This window comes from Epinephelus lanceolatus, chromosome 11 (assembly GCF_041903045.1).
Source record: "Epinephelus lanceolatus isolate andai-2023 chromosome 11, ASM4190304v1, whole genome shotgun sequence".
In the NCBI taxonomy this organism is placed as follows: domain Eukaryota; kingdom Metazoa; phylum Chordata; class Actinopteri; order Perciformes; family Serranidae; genus Epinephelus; species Epinephelus lanceolatus.
Genome location: NC_135744.1, coordinates 32,719,220 through 32,739,580, shown reverse-complemented (window position 1 = coordinate 32,739,580; position 20,361 = coordinate 32,719,220). Strand labels below are relative to the sequence as shown.

At 41.0% G+C, this 20,361-nt stretch overlaps 1 protein-coding gene across 1 annotated transcript; it reads left to right on the top strand.

Moving 5' to 3' along the window:
* Positions 1-6,705: 6,705 nt before the first annotated feature.
* ubtd2 (ubiquitin domain containing 2) lies at positions 6,706-19,590 on the top strand. The gene is made up of 3 exons (XM_033610664.2): positions 6,706-6,894; positions 9,647-9,883; positions 18,175-19,590. The coding sequence occupies exons 1-3, from the start codon at positions 6,825-6,827 to the stop codon at positions 18,684-18,686; spliced, it is 819 nt and encodes a 272-aa protein (XP_033466555.1). The 5' UTR covers positions 6,706-6,824; the 3' UTR covers positions 18,687-19,590.
* The last annotated feature ends 771 nt before the right edge of the window (positions 19,591-20,361 follow it).

Below are 20,361 nucleotides of genomic sequence, written 5' to 3'. Positions count from 1 at the left end.
TGTGTTAACCACGGGCACATTACATTTGCATGTGATTAGGTAGCAGAACCACAGCACTGTGGTTAACGTGTGGTCAGGTCTAGGCACAAAAACCACTTGGAAAGGGTTTGGAAAATTTAATTATTTAACTTAATATAACTGGTTTTGAGGGCACAATTCAGGTAGAGAAAGCACTGATATCTTGGTGTAAAACAACCACTCCCCATAGCACTATTGCCACTTAGTATTCACACTCAGTGTTCACACTGAGAAGTATTAAAAAAATGCAGTGCACCATGAGTATCCGGATGGCGCACTCAAAACGGTCAAGAAGTTGAGTGTGGAACTATGGACACTTCTCACCCTCAATGGTCGCCATCGTGGCTACGTAGCGGAAGGGGAGGGACCACTTTTCAAACTGGAAATGGCGGCTGAGGACTGTGCGACCGTGAACGTCGCTGCATTGTACAAATACATGTGTTTTTTGCACTAAGCACCACTATACTGTTGTCAGGTATAAGCTAGCAGTATGTTTACTGGGTTAATTTAGCAGTCTGTAATGATTTGGTACCGCGAACGATAACACAAATGCTAATGCTAGTTTGCTAACTAGCTAATTTGCGGTTGTCATTTCTGGTGAGTGCACAATGGCCGTGTTTGGTTTGAGACAACACTAGCCATTTCGAAATTCGCGGACTACGCCAATAAGTACATAGTGCACATATGGAAGTGTACTAACGGAAGTATGTGATTTGAGACACAGCAACAGTCACACTGTAGAAAAACTATGTGCTCCTGTGCTAATGCAGCTCTCTCTGATGTAAATTACAAAATTAAAGGTAGTGTCATCACCAAAATTCAACATACATGCATTTTTGTCCTTTTACATTTTTATACAATATCTAAGTTTTATATCGTGTCTGGAAATGTATTTTGTATGATGAAAATTTAAATTTAAATTGACTTACACATTGTGGCTCTTACAAACTCTACTTGAGAACTCGTGGTATTGTGAACACTTTTTGGAATGTGATTTTGCAGATTTCAGCAAAACAAAAATTCAAAACCAGAGCACATACACTATGTGTGTGAAATAAAAGTATTTACAAATGCACACTCGAGGACCATAAAGGGGACTGACAAACATGTCCACACTAATGCATATTATTCTGGCAATGCACCTTTTTCTTTTGTCCACATCTTCACTATGGTCACAAAAAACCTTTTAACCACCTGAAAACTGGAACAAAAGCACAAGCTGTCATTTCTGTTTAACTGTTTAACATTTCTGTTTAATTTCAATTTGCAATAAAATTGTTAAATCTTAACAAATATGTCTATCTTGCCCTATGTCCGTGGATAATGTTTCAGAAATCTGCACAAATATGAATAACTGAATTGAGAGTCTCAGTGCACCAGGATGTGATATTATTTTTGTGTACAACACTGACTACATTTGTTCCACACCATAAATACAGATGAAAAGATGTCTAGAGTTAACTTGGAAAAATAAAATATAACAGATGGGACCAAGCTAAAAGAAGTGGCAAAGTGCTGAATGCCACTTTTATCCTCAGGGTCAACTTGACCTGAATTTCTTACAATCTGGCTCTCCTGTGTTTGCTCATTCAGATTTTTAGCCTTCATCTTTTCATCTTATTCCATCGTCACTTTGTCCCATTTCCAACAGCAGGGGGGTTGCAGCTTTGCTCTGACAAAGCAGGTAATTGTAAATCATTGACAGGACAATCAAGTGTGCGCTGTGTGCCAGCCTCCTTCACACACAGCTGGATGTGAATGATTTTAAAAGCTTCAAGCCGCCCAGTCTCTCTAGTCATCATCAAATACAGTCTGTGGTTATATGGGTTGAGGGGATAGCGCTTGACAGATAACAGTAAATCAATGGATCCACTAGCAGCCCTATCTTCAACACAGATGGGGCAGTTGAACATCTTCAAATGGCCAGACAATTGGGACCGCAGCATCAGATAGATAATAGGCCAGATGTAAGGCTGGAGACTCTGCGCCAGCGCAAGAGCCAGGCAGTTAAGAATAAATCAATGACAAGCCTATTAACCCCTGTGTCAGCTGTTCTGTTGGCAAGATGAAAGAGGAGGGAGGAAGATTGTCTGCTCAAGAGGAAGAAGAATAGGAGAAGAAAGGGTGTTGATAGTGAAAGAGATAGAGATAGAGATTAGAGAGAAATGTCGGATAAAGAAGGGTTAACTTCAAAAGTCTATGAAAGGCAAAGACAGGTCAGTGTCTGAAAAAGTGGGGTTTTTTTCAACCTGAAAAAGGAAGCCTCTTGTGTGATTGTTTGCCTGCAGAGCAGACAGACAGCTGAGCAATTACTGACCCGGGGGCCGGAGTGAACAACCAGTGTGGCTATTTTCTCAGTGTCCTGTTTTTCAAAACATTCACCATAATCATGTTTTCTTTTTCTGCTAAGGTGCATGTGTGCGGTGCCAAAAATGTCCCACAGAAATGCTACAGTACATGGACAACATCAGATATGATGACTGACAGAGAGTGCTGATAGTGACTGTGCTTTATTCACTCAAAGAAACTCCAATAACACAAATAAGAGAGCAAGCTTCTGTTGGACAACCATTGATGGTGTGTGATTACACTTAATCTTTAGCACACGGACGCTCCTGACCTTTTGCCTCCTTCACATCACACACTCAGTAAAAGTCGTGTCAATGTCTCTCTGTTGCTGTCTCTCTTTCACTGACACACGTGTGAAAACACACGCACACACACTCACACATGCACAGAGTATTTTGATACCACAGTCTACAGTTCAAACTCTCTGACTCCATCTACTGACTGGGCCGCGTACTACAGAAGACTGTACATGTATGTATTGCTGCAAATATATGTCAATCAATGGTTGACTGATGATTACACTTTAAAATAACAAGTTGCAACACACAACCAACTTTATAATTGATTTATAAAGAAAACTGGTCATATTCTTGTTCATAACATACGAGGAAATCTGCAGAAATCCATGCAGTCATTAGTGGAAAAATGTCCTTTTACTTCTGCTGTGGTATACATAACATTTACTGTATAACATTGCATGCACATGTAGAGATGTATCTGATATTTTCAACCAGACTGTGAGTCTAATGTGAAACATCCGGGACGGACATTTTAATGCTGCACAAATGTGCTTTCCTAGCCCAGATACAAGCACTGTCAACAACAGTGGTTGCCAACCTTTTCCTCTTTTGATCCCTGAAGATAAAGCTGTGTCATCTTGTGACTCTGCGTCGCGTGTTACAAATTTTACACTGTAGGGACCTCTCCTACTAAAAGAATGATTTTTTTTTTCTCTTTAAATTCTTTCATTTTATGAAATTACCCAGCAACTCATGAGCAAAATCACTGATTAGACAAAAACCTGAAAAATAATTTGGTGCAGCACAACCATATTTCGTCTGATTTCCAAATCTATTAGCTCATGACCTCTCAGATTTATCATGTGACCCCATGTGGGCAACCGACTCCCTGCAGCTGGGTCAGCCAAACTCTCTTCTGGTCTGATTTAAATAAGTTGAAGTCCGGCACAATTTTCCAATAGTTTGCATGAACAAAGCAAATATTAAAATAGCATCTAAATAAATTATCCTGTTTGGCGACCCCTCAGATTTATCACAAAAATAAATAATTTTGCCATTATAACATTTAATTCTCATCAGGGATGAAACACTAGAGGTCACTGCAGTTCCCAGAAATCAACTTGTCACACTTTCCATGTGTGTTTAGTCAACAGCCTATTCTTGCCTTGAACAGTGTGGGTAACATTTCACAGCTTGCTGAGGCTTCTAACAAAGCTGCATTGAACAAACAACAGTGAGCCTAGGACTTTAATTGGAACCATACAACCACATGTTTTTACAAGCCTAACGTTTCCTTTTAACCTTTTTAGGACATGTCCAATGTAACAATGTGGGTTTGAGATTTTATAAAGCCTCAGTAATCTCTGTATAAACTGCACTGCTTGGTCCCAAAAAGAGCAACACTCCTAAAATCACTTCCCTCAGGCGTCACACAGTAGCACCTCCTGAGCAAAACGCCCTCATATAAAGGCAGATGTTTAATGACTTGTGTCATGACGAACGGGAGTCTACACAGAGAAGATAGCACAAAAGATTGTGCTGAATCTCCTGCTGTGACCTTGATCACAAAATATGCAGCGATATGTCAAGTGTATTCTGAGCAAGTTGTTACATCATATTACGTCATTCAGACAATCAGAAAAGGGTTTCCAAGTAAGCTCTCCGCTGCATAAACATGGCTTCTCTCAGTTCCTAGCAATGGGAAATAATTGTAATTCCAGACAGCTTTGTTGTAAAATTACCCTCCCTATCCTGTTGCTATTGTGTGTGTTTGTGTCTCTGTGTGTACATGAACACATGAGTGCATGTGTGTGTGTGTGTGTGTGTGTGTGTGTGTGTGTGTGTCAGTGCCAGTGTGTCAAATTACACTCAAGTCTCTTAAGTCCTAAAGATAGTGACCAGGCATGAGTGTGTCCATCTGGTGTAGCATTGCAGCACTCGGATGCAGAAATAGAGTGAGTAGAAATACTACGACAGAGAAGATAGAGAGAGAAGAGAGAAGATCAGGCCTACAGTATGCTGAAATATTATGGATCAGAATAAAACTGCAAAAAGAGGAGAACAGATGAGAATAATAATTTAATTTCATTGTGTATCGTAAAATCTGAACAACCTGCAACAAATGTGTGTTAAAACCTAAAAACTATTGATAGCATAATAAAAAGCCCAGCTGCAATGGTGCACAATGACTTAATTTAATCTGCAAAATAAAATAAATCTTAAGTGTGTGTTTGTTTGAATCAACAACCTGCTTAATCTAACCACTGAGACCCAACTATGCATGAGAGGATAGAATACATTTCACTCTAGTATGATAAAAAAAAAGCCTCTCTGCAAGAAACACTAAAATAGAATATAATAGTCATCATTATGAAGTAAATTTCCCTCTATATTATAAAATCAATCTTCCTGTGATCAACCTCTGCAACAAATGCATGTGAAAACGAGAAAACTACTTAAAGCATAATAAAAAACAATGTCTCCAAAAAAAGACTAAAATAGAATAGATGGTTGAGATTTATGTAACAGACGATGCTCCTACACACATTCATGTGTATGAGCACATACGATTAGCTATGTGGGTATCATGGGTGTTGAAATCTGTGTGTACCTATGATATACCTAGTTGTTTTTAATTGTATCCTCTAACTTAAGAAACGTATGGGTCTATTTAACTATATCCTACGAAATAATGCACAAGTATTTAAGTTTCTTAAATTTATCATCATATATTATTGTCACTTACTTCCTATTATTGTACTATCTTTGTTTGTTTATGTTTTACGTAGGTATTTATGTATTTTCTTTTTTCTAGGTTACCCTATCTTGTTCGGCCTTTACATATGTTAAACAATCCTCAAAAATGCAATAAATAAATAAAAGCACAACAACTAAATTTCACTCAGTGTTTTAAATCAGATTTTTATCTGCAAAATAAAATTTAAAAAAAATCTAAAGTCTAGCCACTGAGACCTTACTACATGCGAGAACAGAATAGAACAATAATACCATTTCACTCTGCGCTGTGAAATGTGATCAACCTTTGCAACAAATGTGTGTGAAAACAAGGAAACTGCTGATAGCATCATAAAAGACTATCTCAATCTCAGACTCAAATAGAACAGAATGGGACAAAATTGGCAATAACTACATTTCACTCAGCGTTCTTAGTTTATCTGCAAAATAAAATTAAAAAAACCTAACGTCTAGCCACTGAAACTCTTCTGCGTGAGAGAACAGAATACAACAATAATACCACTTCACTCTGTGTTGTGAAATGTGATCATCCTTTGCAACAAATGTGTGTGAAAACCAGAAAACTACTGATAGCATAATTAAAATCCAATCTCTGCAAGAAAGACTACAATAGAATAGAATGGACTAAAACAAGCAGCACAATCACTAGATTTCACTGTGCAGTTTAAAAGCTGATTTTTATCTGCAAAATAAACAAATGAATAAATCCAAATTATGTGCCTGTTTGAATCAAGGACCTAATCTAACCAGTAAAAATCTGCTATGCATGAGAGAATAAAGCAGAATATAATAGAACAATAACACAATCTGATCCACCTGTGCAAGACATTTGAAGTATAGATAGATAGATAGATAGATAGATAGATAGAGTAGAGGGCCCTGCCTACATGAGGCCAGCAGTAACAGCAGGAGGCTTCTTTGACATTCACAATCACAAGGGTAAATTTGATGTGTCCTCTTCAGGGCAGCAAACAGCTTTTCTGAACACAAAATATAATAACACGTGTCACAGTGCATTATCATCATCATCATCATCATCATCACCACCACCACAGTCTACAGTCTAAAGGAAGCATTTGCTGCCCGAAAGAGGACGACATCCTTTTCTCTTTTCTTTGACAGTGCACTTCTTCTTTGTTCCTCCTCTCTCCCCCTCTCCCGGTCACCTTGCACCGATGCGAGCCCCCTATCTGTCTCTCCTTCCCCACAGATGAAGAGGAGGATGCCCGCTGCGCCCCGCCACTGCTGCTGAGAGGAAGAGGGGAGGGAGGAAGGGAAGAGGAACGGGAGAACGGGAGGGAGCGAGGAGCAAGGAAAGGACGGGAGGGGAGGAAGTAAGGGAAGAAGGGAAGGGGAGGAGGGGGGCAGAGAGAAAACCGAGAGAGAGGGGCTAGTAGATGTAGCTCTAGCAGTGGGCCGGGGGGTGAGCTACCTAGCCCGGGCTGCTCTGCCGAAACATCCATGGGTGGCTGTGTCGGGAGCCACCACGACTCCTCGGGCAGCTTAAACGAGAACTCGGACGGCACTGGAGGTAACTTACACGGCTTATCGGCGTCTGTGAGTGCGCACACGCTCGGCTTTTTATTCAGGGGGGGCTTCCTGGAGGCTTTCTGCATGTTGTCCTGGCTGGAGGTCTGCTGCTTCCCTGTCTTTATACTCGAGCCAGACAGAGCCGGAGACAGACACGGCAGCCCTCCCGGGTATCTCCCTCCACACAGCGGGCCTTGAAGCCAGAAATGACGCCTCTTGGCTACTTTATAAACTGGGGGATATTCACTGTGCGACGATGCCTCCCTTTGTTCTTTGGGTTTTTTACTGAGCTAGCCGGCTAAAAATGTAGCCTAGTTAGCTTGCTAGCTTTTCTGCATAACAAATATGGGTCACAGACGGCAATGGCATGCAAGGGAGTGATACAGTCTGATTTTAATTATGTCCTGACTCTCAGGCGAGGTAGAAGACACTGTTTTCCCAATGCAAGCTGCACTTATGATTATTGTTCGGCTGTTTTTTGTATGAACTGTTTTGTATAAGCGAGGTGTTGGGGCATGTTTAGTGCTGGGAAGTGTTGGGGGGGAAGAGGAGGAGTAGGAGGTGTCAAAACTTAAAGGGTGCTTCAGCGTTATGATAAAGGAAGTGTGTTTTGAACAAGGCCCGAGTGCAATGAGCACCATGCTGCCCATCCACCATGAGCAGACCACAGTTGAAGGCTGAAATAAATTGGGTTTATTGTATTCAATCAGCAGTAAACAGTATTGCATGCAGTGCCTGAGATTATGGAGCATGATAAACTGTAAAAAAAAATATTTGTGTAAGCTGTTTCTGGTGATGCTATAACTAAAAAGTGCATTGAATGTGGAGGATGTGCACTGGTGCAGTTATGTAGTTTACAGGAGACACTGTCAGTGTACAGTAGATGGCAGACAGAGATGGCTATGTCATGCAGAAGTGCCCCTGGCTGGATTTGAATCAGCGATGTTGTGCTTAGATCTCAACCACAAGGCCCCTCTTGCAGAGATCGTTATCAGGCTGAGGTGCTGTAGACAAGTTTGTACTGTAGTTTCCTGCTTTTCTGGTCCAAGGAGGGATTCCACCACTGGCCAGTGAGTTACTGTAAGCACAGATGCGGAGATGGGGGGTGGGGATTGACCACTTAAGAGATGCTGAGATACACCCTGGTTTCCGTAATGTCTTCCTTTTTGCCGTTACATCCCTCTCGACGACTTCTTCGGACTTCCTGGCCGTTTAGATGTCACATAAACAGGTTTCAGAGATCCCTCTATCTGCGAAGGAGTGTGTGTAGTAACAAGAAGCTATGCAGTGTTAAAACAGATGCAGACCAGCAGCTGTTACTCGACACCCTTTTTGATGAGGAGAGAGACGAGACAATTAGACCCAAACACATGTAAATTTATCTGCAGGTGTTAGAACTAGGTTTACTTAGTCCAAGCATAGTGATATTTTTTTATTATAAAATCATCTTTTTACACATACTGACCCACATAGGGAATTACTAAGAGTATGAACACATGGACAACTAATCAATTTGGTGTTAGCATACAAGTACGTACACATGAATCCACGCAGGGATCTCTGTCCGATAACTTTTTTGAAGTACATTCTGTTTTCGTTTGAGTCAATATGAGCTGCTGCTGCTGCTGCTGCTGTTGTTTACATAATCACATGTGTGGTTAATGGTGTTTATATATGCTATTATCTGTTTGAGTTAGACATCTAAATTTCCCCACAGGCACCACTACGGTTTGTCTTATTTTGTCAAACCAAGGACCTCATTTACCTTCCGTCCCTTGATTAAGTGTCATAATCTGCTGGCTTTATGAGCCATTTTAAAAACAGAAAACTCTTATAGCAGCGTATAAATCTTGTATACAGGTGAATCATGACATTTTCCACCACCAAAGAGGGAAAAAGTCAAAGTAAGCGTAAACAGTCTGTCTGTTTGAGCACGTATTTACTACAAACAGTCAGTTGAAGGTTGGTGTTATCGGACTGTGCCATGTGATCGTCGGAGTACATGTGTACCAGCAGCAGGTGTAACTCAACACCTTGATCCGTCATTCTCTCCTCTCTCTTCTCCTCTGTCTCTGTGTTGCGCACACACAAACATACACACACACACACACACGTACGCACCATCCCGTACCTGTTGTCCCCTTCGGTGTTGATCCAGATGGTGTTATTCATCAGCCATTCTGCTGCAGATGGAGCACTGTTAGATGCTATAACCCTAACCTTGTAACTAGGTTTAGTAACACAACACTTCTAGCTTCACTTCTGCTCAGTCTGAGTGTGTGCTCTGTGTGTTTGATGGTGTAGGCTCATGTTTTATTTGTCATCTGAACTTAGTTGTGTACTTACGCAATCTTACAAGAGTGCTACTTTGTTTAAGATAAACCCTAACTCTTTGTATTCCCCGTTTCAATTAATTTCCACCTCTACCTCTCATTTTCATCCTCTGTGTATTCCCCCGTCATCTCACTCTCTCTATCATCTTCCACACTGCCTCTGTCTGCTTTCTCTTCCCAACATCCCCATTTGTTTCTGTTTTTCTTATGTCCTTATCTTGATTATCCCTTCCTTCCACCCCCACATTTCTTTCTTTTCTCACATCCCTCCATTTGCCCCATCCCCACTCTCATGCTCTGTGTATATTTGTCTATCTTTCCCTTCTCTGCTCCTCTTCTTCATCTCCCCTCCCACCGTCCTGTCTTCTACCTCTCTTTCTTCTCTCTCCATCTCTCCTTTCCTCTCTCTCTTCCTCCCAGTGGCTCTAGGGCGTAACCAGCCCCTGAAGAGAGAGCGGCCTAAATGGAAAAGTGACTATCCGATGACTGAAGGCCAGCTGCGCAGCAAGAGAGATGAGTTCTGGGATACGGCGCCAGCATTTGAGGGCCGGAAGGAGATCTGGGATGCGCTGCGGGCTGCGGCCAGCGCCTTTGAGAGCAATGACCACCTGCTGGCTCAGGCCATCCTCGACGGGGCCAGCATCACACTGCCGCACGGTAACACACATTTCCACAGTGGTAGATGTAGCAGATACCTCTCTGAATACTCTGTTTGACTTTATGTAGGACATTGCAGTTGATGATTACCACCTCAAGAATTTCAACGCCCTCTTTCTCAAGAGAAAATCAAACTCAGGATCTCAGCTGTAGAGAATTTCCTTACAGTCTCACACTCTGTGTTTTTTTTGGGTTTTTTTTTTGGTGAACTTTTATTTTCATTTTTTCTGTTATGATTAGGAAGTAGTTGATTGCAAGTTAATGAGAGTACAGGAAACGACAAGCATGCATTCTAAGAGAGACCAAGCAAGGGACTGAAAGTAGAGACAAGCTCGGGCAATTCAAAGCAAGTTGAAGTATGCACGGTGTTCACACTGTAAAGAATTACAAAATACTGCACACTCAGAGCTCCTTTATTTTTCGTTATGCTGGTGATGTAAATCTGAAACGATTAGCAGATTAATCGATTGCTCAGTCAACAGAAAATTAATTAGAAATTAAATAGAATAAATTTAATAATTGTGTCAGTTGTTTAGTTAGGCAAAAAATGCCAACATTTGCCAGTAACGTCGCACATGATGAAGTAAATTGAATACTTTGAGTTTTGGACTGTTGGTCAGGCAAAACAAGACATTTGAATACAGAACAGAAACATTTCACCTTTTTCTGGCATTTTACAGACAAAACTGTTAATTGAGAAAAGGTTAATTTCACTCCAGGAGCAACTCAGAAAGCTACAAAAAAGGCAATTAAATGTTTGGAATACCAAATTTTAAAGCAGATTTGTAAAGTTTAATTGGAGCAACATTCACACATTATTTGGTGCATGTAGTGTATTATTTCTTGTTAGTTTAAAACAGGAAAGTGTGTGGATTTTTTCTAATTGCAAAAGAGTATGAGACAGTTTGTATGTGTTGACTTTTAACAATAGGAACGTACCAAAACAAGACACTGATGGACGAACAGGATGAACTTGTTTCAGACACATCCAGTCAGTGATCTGTTTATCTTTGGATTCTGCAATCCATTTATTCACAGTTCAAAATACATACGCTCGCTATAGCTTAGGTTGATTGTAGCATTGTGCATATTCGACTACAGTGATGTTTTCATTCAGCAAATTCAGACTCAAGCACGGCAAGCTGACACACTGACATCCTTACACGTTCAAAACCTGTTTACTGTTCCACACTGCTGTTAGGAGTGCTTGAGGGCTTTCTACCAGAATGACTTCTCTTGGTTAAGGTTAAGAAAAGAGTTGTGATTTGGATCAAAATGAATAAATTTCAGTGAGAAGAATGCCTACGAGGAAACTTCTCCCATGTGCGTTCCACACTCCACATTACCTGTAGTTTAGCTATATGCAGTTCCTTTATCAGTGCTCCACCCTGTGTTCAGTGTCAGAACTGCATGTGTATACATGTAGCCACCTCATGTTTTAGATAAGGATAAATAAAACAAACAGAAAACTACATTATGGCTCTAGCATTTAGAATGTACTATATACAGTTAGTGTGAAGTGTGAAACACTTCCTTTCCACCTGCCAACTATCAGTCACAACTGTTAGATTGAGACGTGGATAGGAAATGAAGCATGTTGCTGCAACTGCACAGACAATCTCTTGCCTCAGACATGTTCAAAGACTGATTTCGGTTGATAGTTTCAGAACAGCCTTTATGTTTCTCTGGCTTGAAAGGTGTAAATAAAATACATTCATCTCAAGCTGCATCTTTGGCCCTCAAAGACCACAGTAAGAAACGCAAAATTAGTGAGGTGGCTTTGCCAGGCCATGACATACATTCCTGCCACCAGACGGCATCCGTTACCACTGGGGGGCCACTGACTATCAGCTCCCAGATATTAATAGGTTACATCAACAGAATTCGAGTTGAGAAGCCAGAGGATGTAACAAAACTTCCTCTGGAAGTTATCTTACACATCCTCCGTGGTTTCAAGTGCCATCTGATGCTGAAGTTACATAAACAGGAAGTAAACCTTGCCATACATGACTTTACATTTCTGTTTGGGTGAGTGGCTTCTGCACGATAATTGAGTGTTTAATGATTCCAAGCAGCTATAATCATTTACAGGATTCAGCCTGCAGTTAAAAAGAGTTTCAGATGCTAAACCTCTAAGTGTATCTCAATGAGCACATTGTGATGTTTAGACTTTAGCTATTAGGAGGTATATGCTGTATGAGGAATCAATAAATAATAAATGAAAGGGGGCGTGTCTCTGCACTTTTGAAAGTAAGATTTAATGAAGTAATTGCTTACGTTTATATAAAAACTTACTGGAGTGCATTCTCACAGAACAAATCAATAAAACTGGCTCAGATTCAGGAATCCCAGCAACTCCACACAGTATTATCAGCTGCTTGTGCAGGCTTTTTGTGGATGTGCGTCATTCTCTTGATTCCTAATTCATATCACCTCAGAGTCATATTACCTCAATTGCGGAAAGGAAAGGTTACCTTTGTCCTGTTCAATGATGTCGTGGTGAGGTTTGGATGGTGACACATCATTTTGTCTCGATGATGGCGTTCTCGGTTTCACCTGACTCTCCAGACTTTTGTGTAAGAGTCTAAAAGTGTGTTTTTTCGCTTTCACCTGTCTCTCTAGACTTTCATATAAGAGTCCAGAAGTGTGTTTTTTATGTATCAGTGAAAGTTAAATCATTAACTGATAAAACATAAATTCTCATTGTGTCGAAACTACAACTGCAACAGTTAGTTAATTAATCAATCGGTTGACAGAAAATTTATCAGCAACTATTTTGATAGGTTTTTTTTTTTTTTTTTGGTAGTCTTTTTGTTGGCAAAAAACCCATTTGCCAGTAAATATGGGAATTTGGTGTTTTTATTTGTCATACCTGATAATGAACTGAATCGCTTTGGATTTTTGGACTGTTGGTCGCCTAAAATATTATATTTAAGTCTGTCAGTTTGGGCTCTGAGAAATTACACAGGACGTGTATTGTGGCTATTTTCTGACAGTTTCTTGACAAAACAATTCATTTAGAAATCAAAGGGCAGATGAATCAGTAATGAAAATAGGTAGTTTCGGCCAAAGTCAAAGGAAAACAAAGGTGGACATAATTATTCCGTTAGCAGGCCAACAGGGACACTAAATCTCAAGGTCAGCTCAACCTGAATAAGATTTGGGTATATCAGTTACGAACAGACAGACTTATTATGCATGTAAACATAGTCAGTGTCTTGTCCTGCGCCATTCCCTTTAGTAGTTTGGCCAGGTCAGATCAGATCCCGCTGGGCTGCAGCTGTGGATTCCCCAGGCCTGATGTCACCATTTCACTAATCCAGCACTCCAGTACAAAGAGCAGCCAGGTCACTTAAATATTTTTATTACTCACAACTTTATGCCTCTCCATTGCTCAGTTTCTTTGCTTTCACCATTTCAGTTTCAATTTGGTACTTATGATGTTGCATTCACATGCTCTTCAGCTGATCCAATTTCCTGAGTTGGAAAAGGGTTCTTCCAACTGCTGTAAGTCGTAATGTGGAATCAACGTGGACGCTACAACAAAGATGTGTTGTATTTTATTGCTCAGAGCATTTAAAAACACATTGATAACAGTTTGAAGCTTTATACTACAAAATGATTATTCCCAGATTTGTTGCTGCACCAGTACATCCCCTAAAACTATTAAAGTATTGCTTTACCTGAATAATGCTAATAAATAACTTATCCAACTGATCTAGGTCTACGTGGACAGCAACTACAGCTTACAACGTAATACTGTCGTTCGAATTGCATGTGAGCAAACAATTGGCTCACAATAGGTGCATTAATAAAATGTTTTCCATCAACCGAAGATTTACTTTTGCCCACCCTGTGCTCGTATGCCAAATTTTTTGCTCACTTTTCGAGTTGTTGTCCTGACTCGATATGGTGTTCGTGTGAATTTTTGCAGTCAGGACCTTATTTTTCCAATTATTCCAACACTACACAAATGCAGGGATGGGCACAGTGGTGCTTTGAGCTAAAAGCTCAGCATGCTAACATGCTCGCAGTGACAAGGCTAACATGCTAATAGTTAGCAGGTTTAGTGTTTACCATGGTCAGAATGTTAGTTTAAGGTGTTAGCATGCTCACTTTTTCTCATTAACACAAAACACAAAATACATCTGAGGCTGAAGAAGAAAAGTCAGGGTATCAAAGAGGACATGAATGTGTAGAGTTTCTAAATTTTTAATGGCAGTCCATTCAAAAATTGAGACATGTCACTCACAACCACAAATGTGGTGTCCACATGGTGCACATGAAGTCAGTTTATCTCCAAAGTTGATAGGATTCATCCTCTGGGGACTGAATATCTGTAAATAAAGTTTCATGGCAATCTACGCAATAGTTGCTGACATTTCAGTCTGGAGGAAGGTGAAAAATATTATGTCACTGTGGGACTAGTCGGTTAAGTCGCGGCTTTCTAAGAAGCGATCCTGCAGATTCTTTTAACTGCTTGAATTACCTCCATTACTGTACTAACACATATTATATAATGTAGACTTTGTTGTGGCCATTTAGAAAATGGAACTGGGTATTTAAAGTTCTTTAAAACTCCCACTGCATTCATAATAGAGACTTTTCGATCATTAGGGATGCATCAGTTAATGGGCTCCTTTGTCCGTGTGTGTAATTAGATTGGAGAACAACTTGATCTGCGGTCTTCAAAAGTGACACTGTGAAGCAGAAAATGGGAGCCATGTAGGATTCTATCCAGCCTGCAACAAATGAAAACGTCATGTTCACTGATTCACATTATTATTATAGGCTTTATGTTTTCAACTGTAACCAGTCAAACTGCTTTTTGGGTGGCCATGCGAAACAGCACCAAAGCATCTCTCAAATAAACAAATGTTTTCTTGTTTTGATCATAAAATTTAATCTCTTAAATTCGGTGCAAGGCTGATCCCTTCTCTTGCAGGGATGTTTTTCCAATCTAAAGTCTTGTTTAATGAAATCCCACAACCAAAGGCATTAGCACCACCTGGAATCCATTAGCATTCTGCAGCTGAAGGATAAACACTAAGGTGGAGCCAACTGGAGAGGAATAAAGCAAGTAAGATACACAGGCATCGAGATCCGTATCCAAATTGTGTTTATTGTTTGTCAGTGAACCATGTGTAACATTTATCTTGTATTTACATTAGCTTTCTGTGACATTGGCTGGTTGTAAGCACCTGGCCCGTTTGTTTTGGAGAAGAAGAGGCCTCTGCAGATAATTTGGTTCCTGATAAAAACCTATCAAACAATGAACACTGAAGGAATTCTAAGCGGGATAAGTTTCAGGCGGTTGCTATGTGCAATTCTGGCCACTAGATGCCACTATTCCCCCCTAAAATCGAACACACTTCTTTTTCTTTTATACATTTGTGATTAAACTGGTCTACAGAACAATTGGCACATCCGAATGCAGTGAGGTGTGCTGACATATCTGAGATCAGATAGCTCATCTGAAGCTGGTGAATCCGAATCCCTGGATTTATTTGCACATGTTGATATTTCAGTTATGCTACTGGCAAGCAGAGAGAGAAGATAAACCTTTATTGATCGTCAGAGGGGAAGTTTGGTTGTTAAAGCAGCACAAAGACAGCAATAATACAGATAAATAGAGAGTAAAATAATACATAACAATAGGAGCTTTAATACATTAAAAACATGCTTACCAGTGATGTCACTGTCAGTATGCCACCAAATTATTTGGCTGCATAAGTTTGAAGAGTTTGCCTTTGCAAGTGGTTTTTGGTGAGTGCAGTTGTTACAAGGCACTGCACACTTGTTATCCACAATACTACACATTTCAGTAAGTGATGCTCTTTCTTTCCGCCCCCTACTCTCTCTCGCTCTCATATTCACTCTGCTAGACCGTGTCCTGTGATGCAGCGTTGCCTTAATGTCCTCACCTTGACCACAGCAGTCATCATACAGAGCAGAGAATAGCGTCCTGTGGGCTTGTGCTGACTCAACTCACTCTCACTTACCACAAAACTCATTGTCTCTCTCAAGCGGCTCGTGCCTCCGCTCAAGTCATAAAACAACACGAGAGCGGTGCAGTGACCTTTCAAGCGTTGTTTATAAAAACGACTTTAGAGGGGCCTTCTTGGGTTTGTGGGGAAAGTTTTCACCTCGATCTTTAATTGTTTGGATCTTATTTTAAGACTGTCTTCAGAGAAACATAACCATCCTTTAAAAACCATTAAAAACACATAACATTGGGGAAAAATTGGCTGTTCATGGATTTTACTCATGGTTGTATTTTACTCTTAAGCTACCCAAAGAAATAGCTAGGCCCCTGAAAGTGTCCAGTGCTTTTTATTGGTGTTTTTTAAATTCATTTTTGTAATGGTTAAATATAACAAATAGAAAATGAAAAGGGACTGATACCATTTTTATAGGAGGGGTTAGGCTACATTCATTCTTGGAACCCATCAGCTGTATTTGGCGTCTGACTTCCGGCAGACGGCGATATAGCCTCTGGGGGCAGATCCCCGATTTTTTGGCAATCAGGTTTGATTTGGGCGGAGGAGGCGAATTTCCGTTTCCGACTTCCGTTTATATATAAGTAAATATGCTGAACCATTGCGATGGATTCAGAGTTTGCAGTGACGCCAATTATGTTCCGCCTCGTTAGTTCACCGCACGGACCGTTTAACCTGGCAACAACTGCAGCTGGCTCAAACGTGATCGGTCAATATCACGCGGACTACAAACAGCCTACAACCGGAAACCAGGGCTCTTCCGCTCTTCTTCCGGAGGCAAGATCTTCAGGGTTTGCCTACAGACTCTACATTCACTGAATGCAGAGTCTGTATATAGAGACTAGGCTACATTTTACAAAGGTAACAATACATACAGTGTTTATTTTGTTGCTTTAACAAGTAATAGTGATTATTTTGGTTCAAAATAAAACGTGGTTATCATAGGATGAACATGATGATCTCTGGCCTTCATGGCACCCTCACATCCCACCCCAGTGGCTGGGCCCCAGAGAGGTTTCCCCTTCTTAGCCACCCATTACCACAAAGTAGCTGGTGTTTTCAGGTGTGAAAAGTATTGACATTAAACTATTGTGCACTGGGGGACCTGTCTGAAATCCCCTTGAGGATCACTGGGGGCCCCCCTGTGAATACCACTGTATTAAGTTTCTGTCTGTGGAATACTATGACCTCTCCACTACATCTTATCCCCCCCCCCCCCCCCCACTCTCCACCAACTCCATACTCTGGGTCTGAATCACAGCTGGTCAGCAGTGACATAATGTCTTTGAATGTAGGACTCCAACAGGAGCATGACATTCCCTTTTCTCCTGGTTTCACTTTTGTATCCTTACAGTCTTTGTTTTGAGTGAGTCTGTCTCTCATTTCTCCATTTCATCTTACAGGGAAATGTAAACTGAAGGTCCTGTTTTGGTTTTGTTATATGGTAAAATGACAGGGCTTTAAGTTTATGAGTGCAGTAATGAAAACATACAAAAGAGCATGGCTATTTAAATACATTATATGAATGTGCCAAAAAGTTGTCAAGCTCAAGCAAAACAAGGTACCAAAAAACATGACTTAGACAGACCTGTTGTTTGAAAGTTAAAAATTAAGTGAAAGGTTGAGGGTTTACCTGAAATGATCACTTTAGTTGTTAATCGCTTTGTATTGGAACTTCCCAGTTAAACATTTACCTAGTGTACTGAATATAACTATGCGCACAGTTATGTTTACATAGGTATGCCAGTCACAGAAAGCTGCTGCAGATGATGGTTTATAGCTTCCAGTATGTAGACATGATAAGAAGTGTGTATATAGCTGTGGTAAGTCCAGCAGACCATTACAGCAAACTGAATCCTGACGTAACATGGCGATGTTTCGCTTCACTTTTCACTGTGAAATGTGTGGTTTACATTAATGGGTTAAAATAGACTTGTTAAAATGTTCTGTGTCCCACCAGACTCTTGATGAGTACGTTAACATGGACGGTAATATTCCGCTATTATTCTGAATGTGAAAATATTTTGAATTTGATACAGACAGCATATTTCATTTGAATATTCCAAATTAGGCCTTTTCCTGAATGTAGCATTTGCCAATTCAGAAGTGGGATAGGTTGGGGCCCTAACATGTTAGGGCATGTTAATCGGAGTATACACAGATTTGTGTAAATGGGAATATTAGTAGAATATTGTTTTTCATTACCCAGCCTAGTAGGAATATTACCTTTTTTTGGAATAAATTAAGTTGTAATAAAGGTAAAAGTATTGACATATTTTCCCATTCTTCCAGGAGCTCTGACTGAATGCTACGATGAACTGGGGAATCGCTACCAGCTGCCAGTCTACTGCCTCTCTCCTCCCGTTAACATGATCGAGGAGCGCTCTGATGAGCCGGACGGTTCAGATCCAGACTCCGGGGCGGCAGACCCATCCACGGGAAGCGCCAGTGACCCTGGCTCAGGAGGGGAGTGCCAGCTTCGGCTCCGGCTCTCCACGGGTCGCGACCTCCGCCTGGCGGTCCGTTCCACGGACACAGTGGGCATGATGAAGCGTCGTCTGCACAGTCAGGAGGGTGTGCCTGCTGCAACCCAACGCTGGTTTTTCTCAGGTCGGCCGCTGACAGACAGGCTGCGCTTGGACCAACTCAACATCTCCAGGGACTACGTAGTGCAGGTCATCCTCAGCCAGCCGCCACAGCCAGAGCCGGTATCAACACCAGGACACACACCAGAGGCCTGTGGGCCAGTGGCAGTGGAAGGAGTGTCTGCACTGCCGCAAGAGCCCATGCCGGTGGAGAATTAACTCTTCCCAACCTGGCGGCCTGGAGGTGGGCAGTATAAAAGAAGGAGGATAACAAGGGAGAAAGAATGAATGAAAGATTCTGACTTTTTCTCTTTTTGATTTACTCTCTTCTCTTTTCTTCTCTTCTCTTCTCTTCTCTTCTCTTGTTGGCTGTCTGCCAGAGCAAAAGGACTCTTGAATTGAGAAAAAGACTCTTAACTTTTGGTTTTACACGTTGAAATTTTGACCTTTTTGAAGTATTTTTAACTGTTCCTATGGAAACCAAACAACAAAAAGAGAACTTTGTCAGGTGGCGTAAAGGGTTTTCTTAGCAACACTGATGTTCGAATGTTTCTGTGTTTCAGTTTTCGTTCAAGTTCTGCTATCTGGCAAAGCTCGGTCAGCAGGAGTCAGTTTATGGGGCTACAGGGTTATACATACATTTTCATTACAATACAATTCAACACGGGACGTTCAGAAAGGAAGGAATAAAGATAGTTTAACAATCACGACAGTTACTCAGACAATTCTTCCTAATTATATGTGAATCAAATCAAGAACACTTTCTCACTCGGGGGTTCAGTCAGTATGCTAACAGCTGTAAAGCAAGGTTGCTAGTTAGTTAACAGATGTGTTCTCCTGCCTGTCAAGAGGTTGCAGTCGGGGGATAGGACAATGTGTTAGCAAGCTGCCGCTGGATTAAACGCTTTATTTCACTCTGCTTCACAGAACAATCATGTAATAAACATTAAGTAGTCAGTGTGTGTGTGCGTGCGTGCTAGCGAGTGTGGATGTTCATATATGATCAAGACACAACCACACTTACTCATGTGGCAAAAGGATGGAGCATCAGAAACACAGTTGCATATTTTGATTAAAAATAGAATGTTTTTAATTAAAATTGATCATTGTTTCTATTCCTCGATCTCTGTCTAGTTTTTGTTTTGGTCATTTTCATATTTTGATGAAGAGGCAGGCCAAAAATCATGGCAGTATGTCACAATACACTCACTGACCACTTTATTAGGTACACTTGCTAGTACTAGGTTTGACAACTTTTGCCTCCAGAACTACCGTAATTCTCAGTGGTATAGATTCAACAAGGTGCTGGAAACATTCCTCACAGATTTTGGTCCATATTGACATGATAGCATCACACAGTTGCTGCAGATTTGTCGGCTGCACATCCATGATGTGAATCTCCCGTTCCACCACATCCCAAAGGTGCTCTACTGGATTGAGATCTGGTGACTGTGGAGGCCATTGGAGTACAGTGAACTCATTGTCATGTTCAAGAAACCAGTTTGAGATGATTTGAGCTTTGTGACATGGTGCGTTATCCTGCTGGAAGTAGCCATCAGAAGATGGGTACACTGTGGTCATAAAGGGATGGACACGGTCAGCAACAATACTCAGGTAGGCTGTGGTGTTTAAACCATGCTCAGTTGGTACTAAGGGGCCCAAAGTGCGCCAAGAAAATCTCCCCCTCACCATTACACCACCACCAGCAGCCTGAACCGTTGATACAAGGCAGGATGGATCCATGCTTTCATGTTGTTTACACCATGACACCAAATTCTGACCCTACCATCTGAATGTCGCAACAGAAATTGAGACTCATCAGACCAGGCAACGTTTTTCCAACCCTCTGTTGTCCACAGGTCAGCCTGTGTGAATTGTAGCCTCAGTTTCCTGT

Bases quoted from the DNA above. Each gene is read 5' to 3' on its own strand.
- ubtd2 (XM_033610664.2), top strand. From the start codon at position 6,825: ATGGGTGGCTGTGTCGGGAGCCACCACGACTCCTCGGGCAGCTTAAAC. The intron at 6,895-9,646 runs GTAACTTACACG...TCTTCCTCCCAG, and splicing joins GAACTCGGACGGCACTGGAG to TGGCTCTAGGGCGTAACCAG. The intron at 9,884-18,174 runs GTAACACACATT...CCATTCTTCCAG, and splicing joins CAGCATCACACTGCCGCACG to GAGCTCTGACTGAATGCTAC.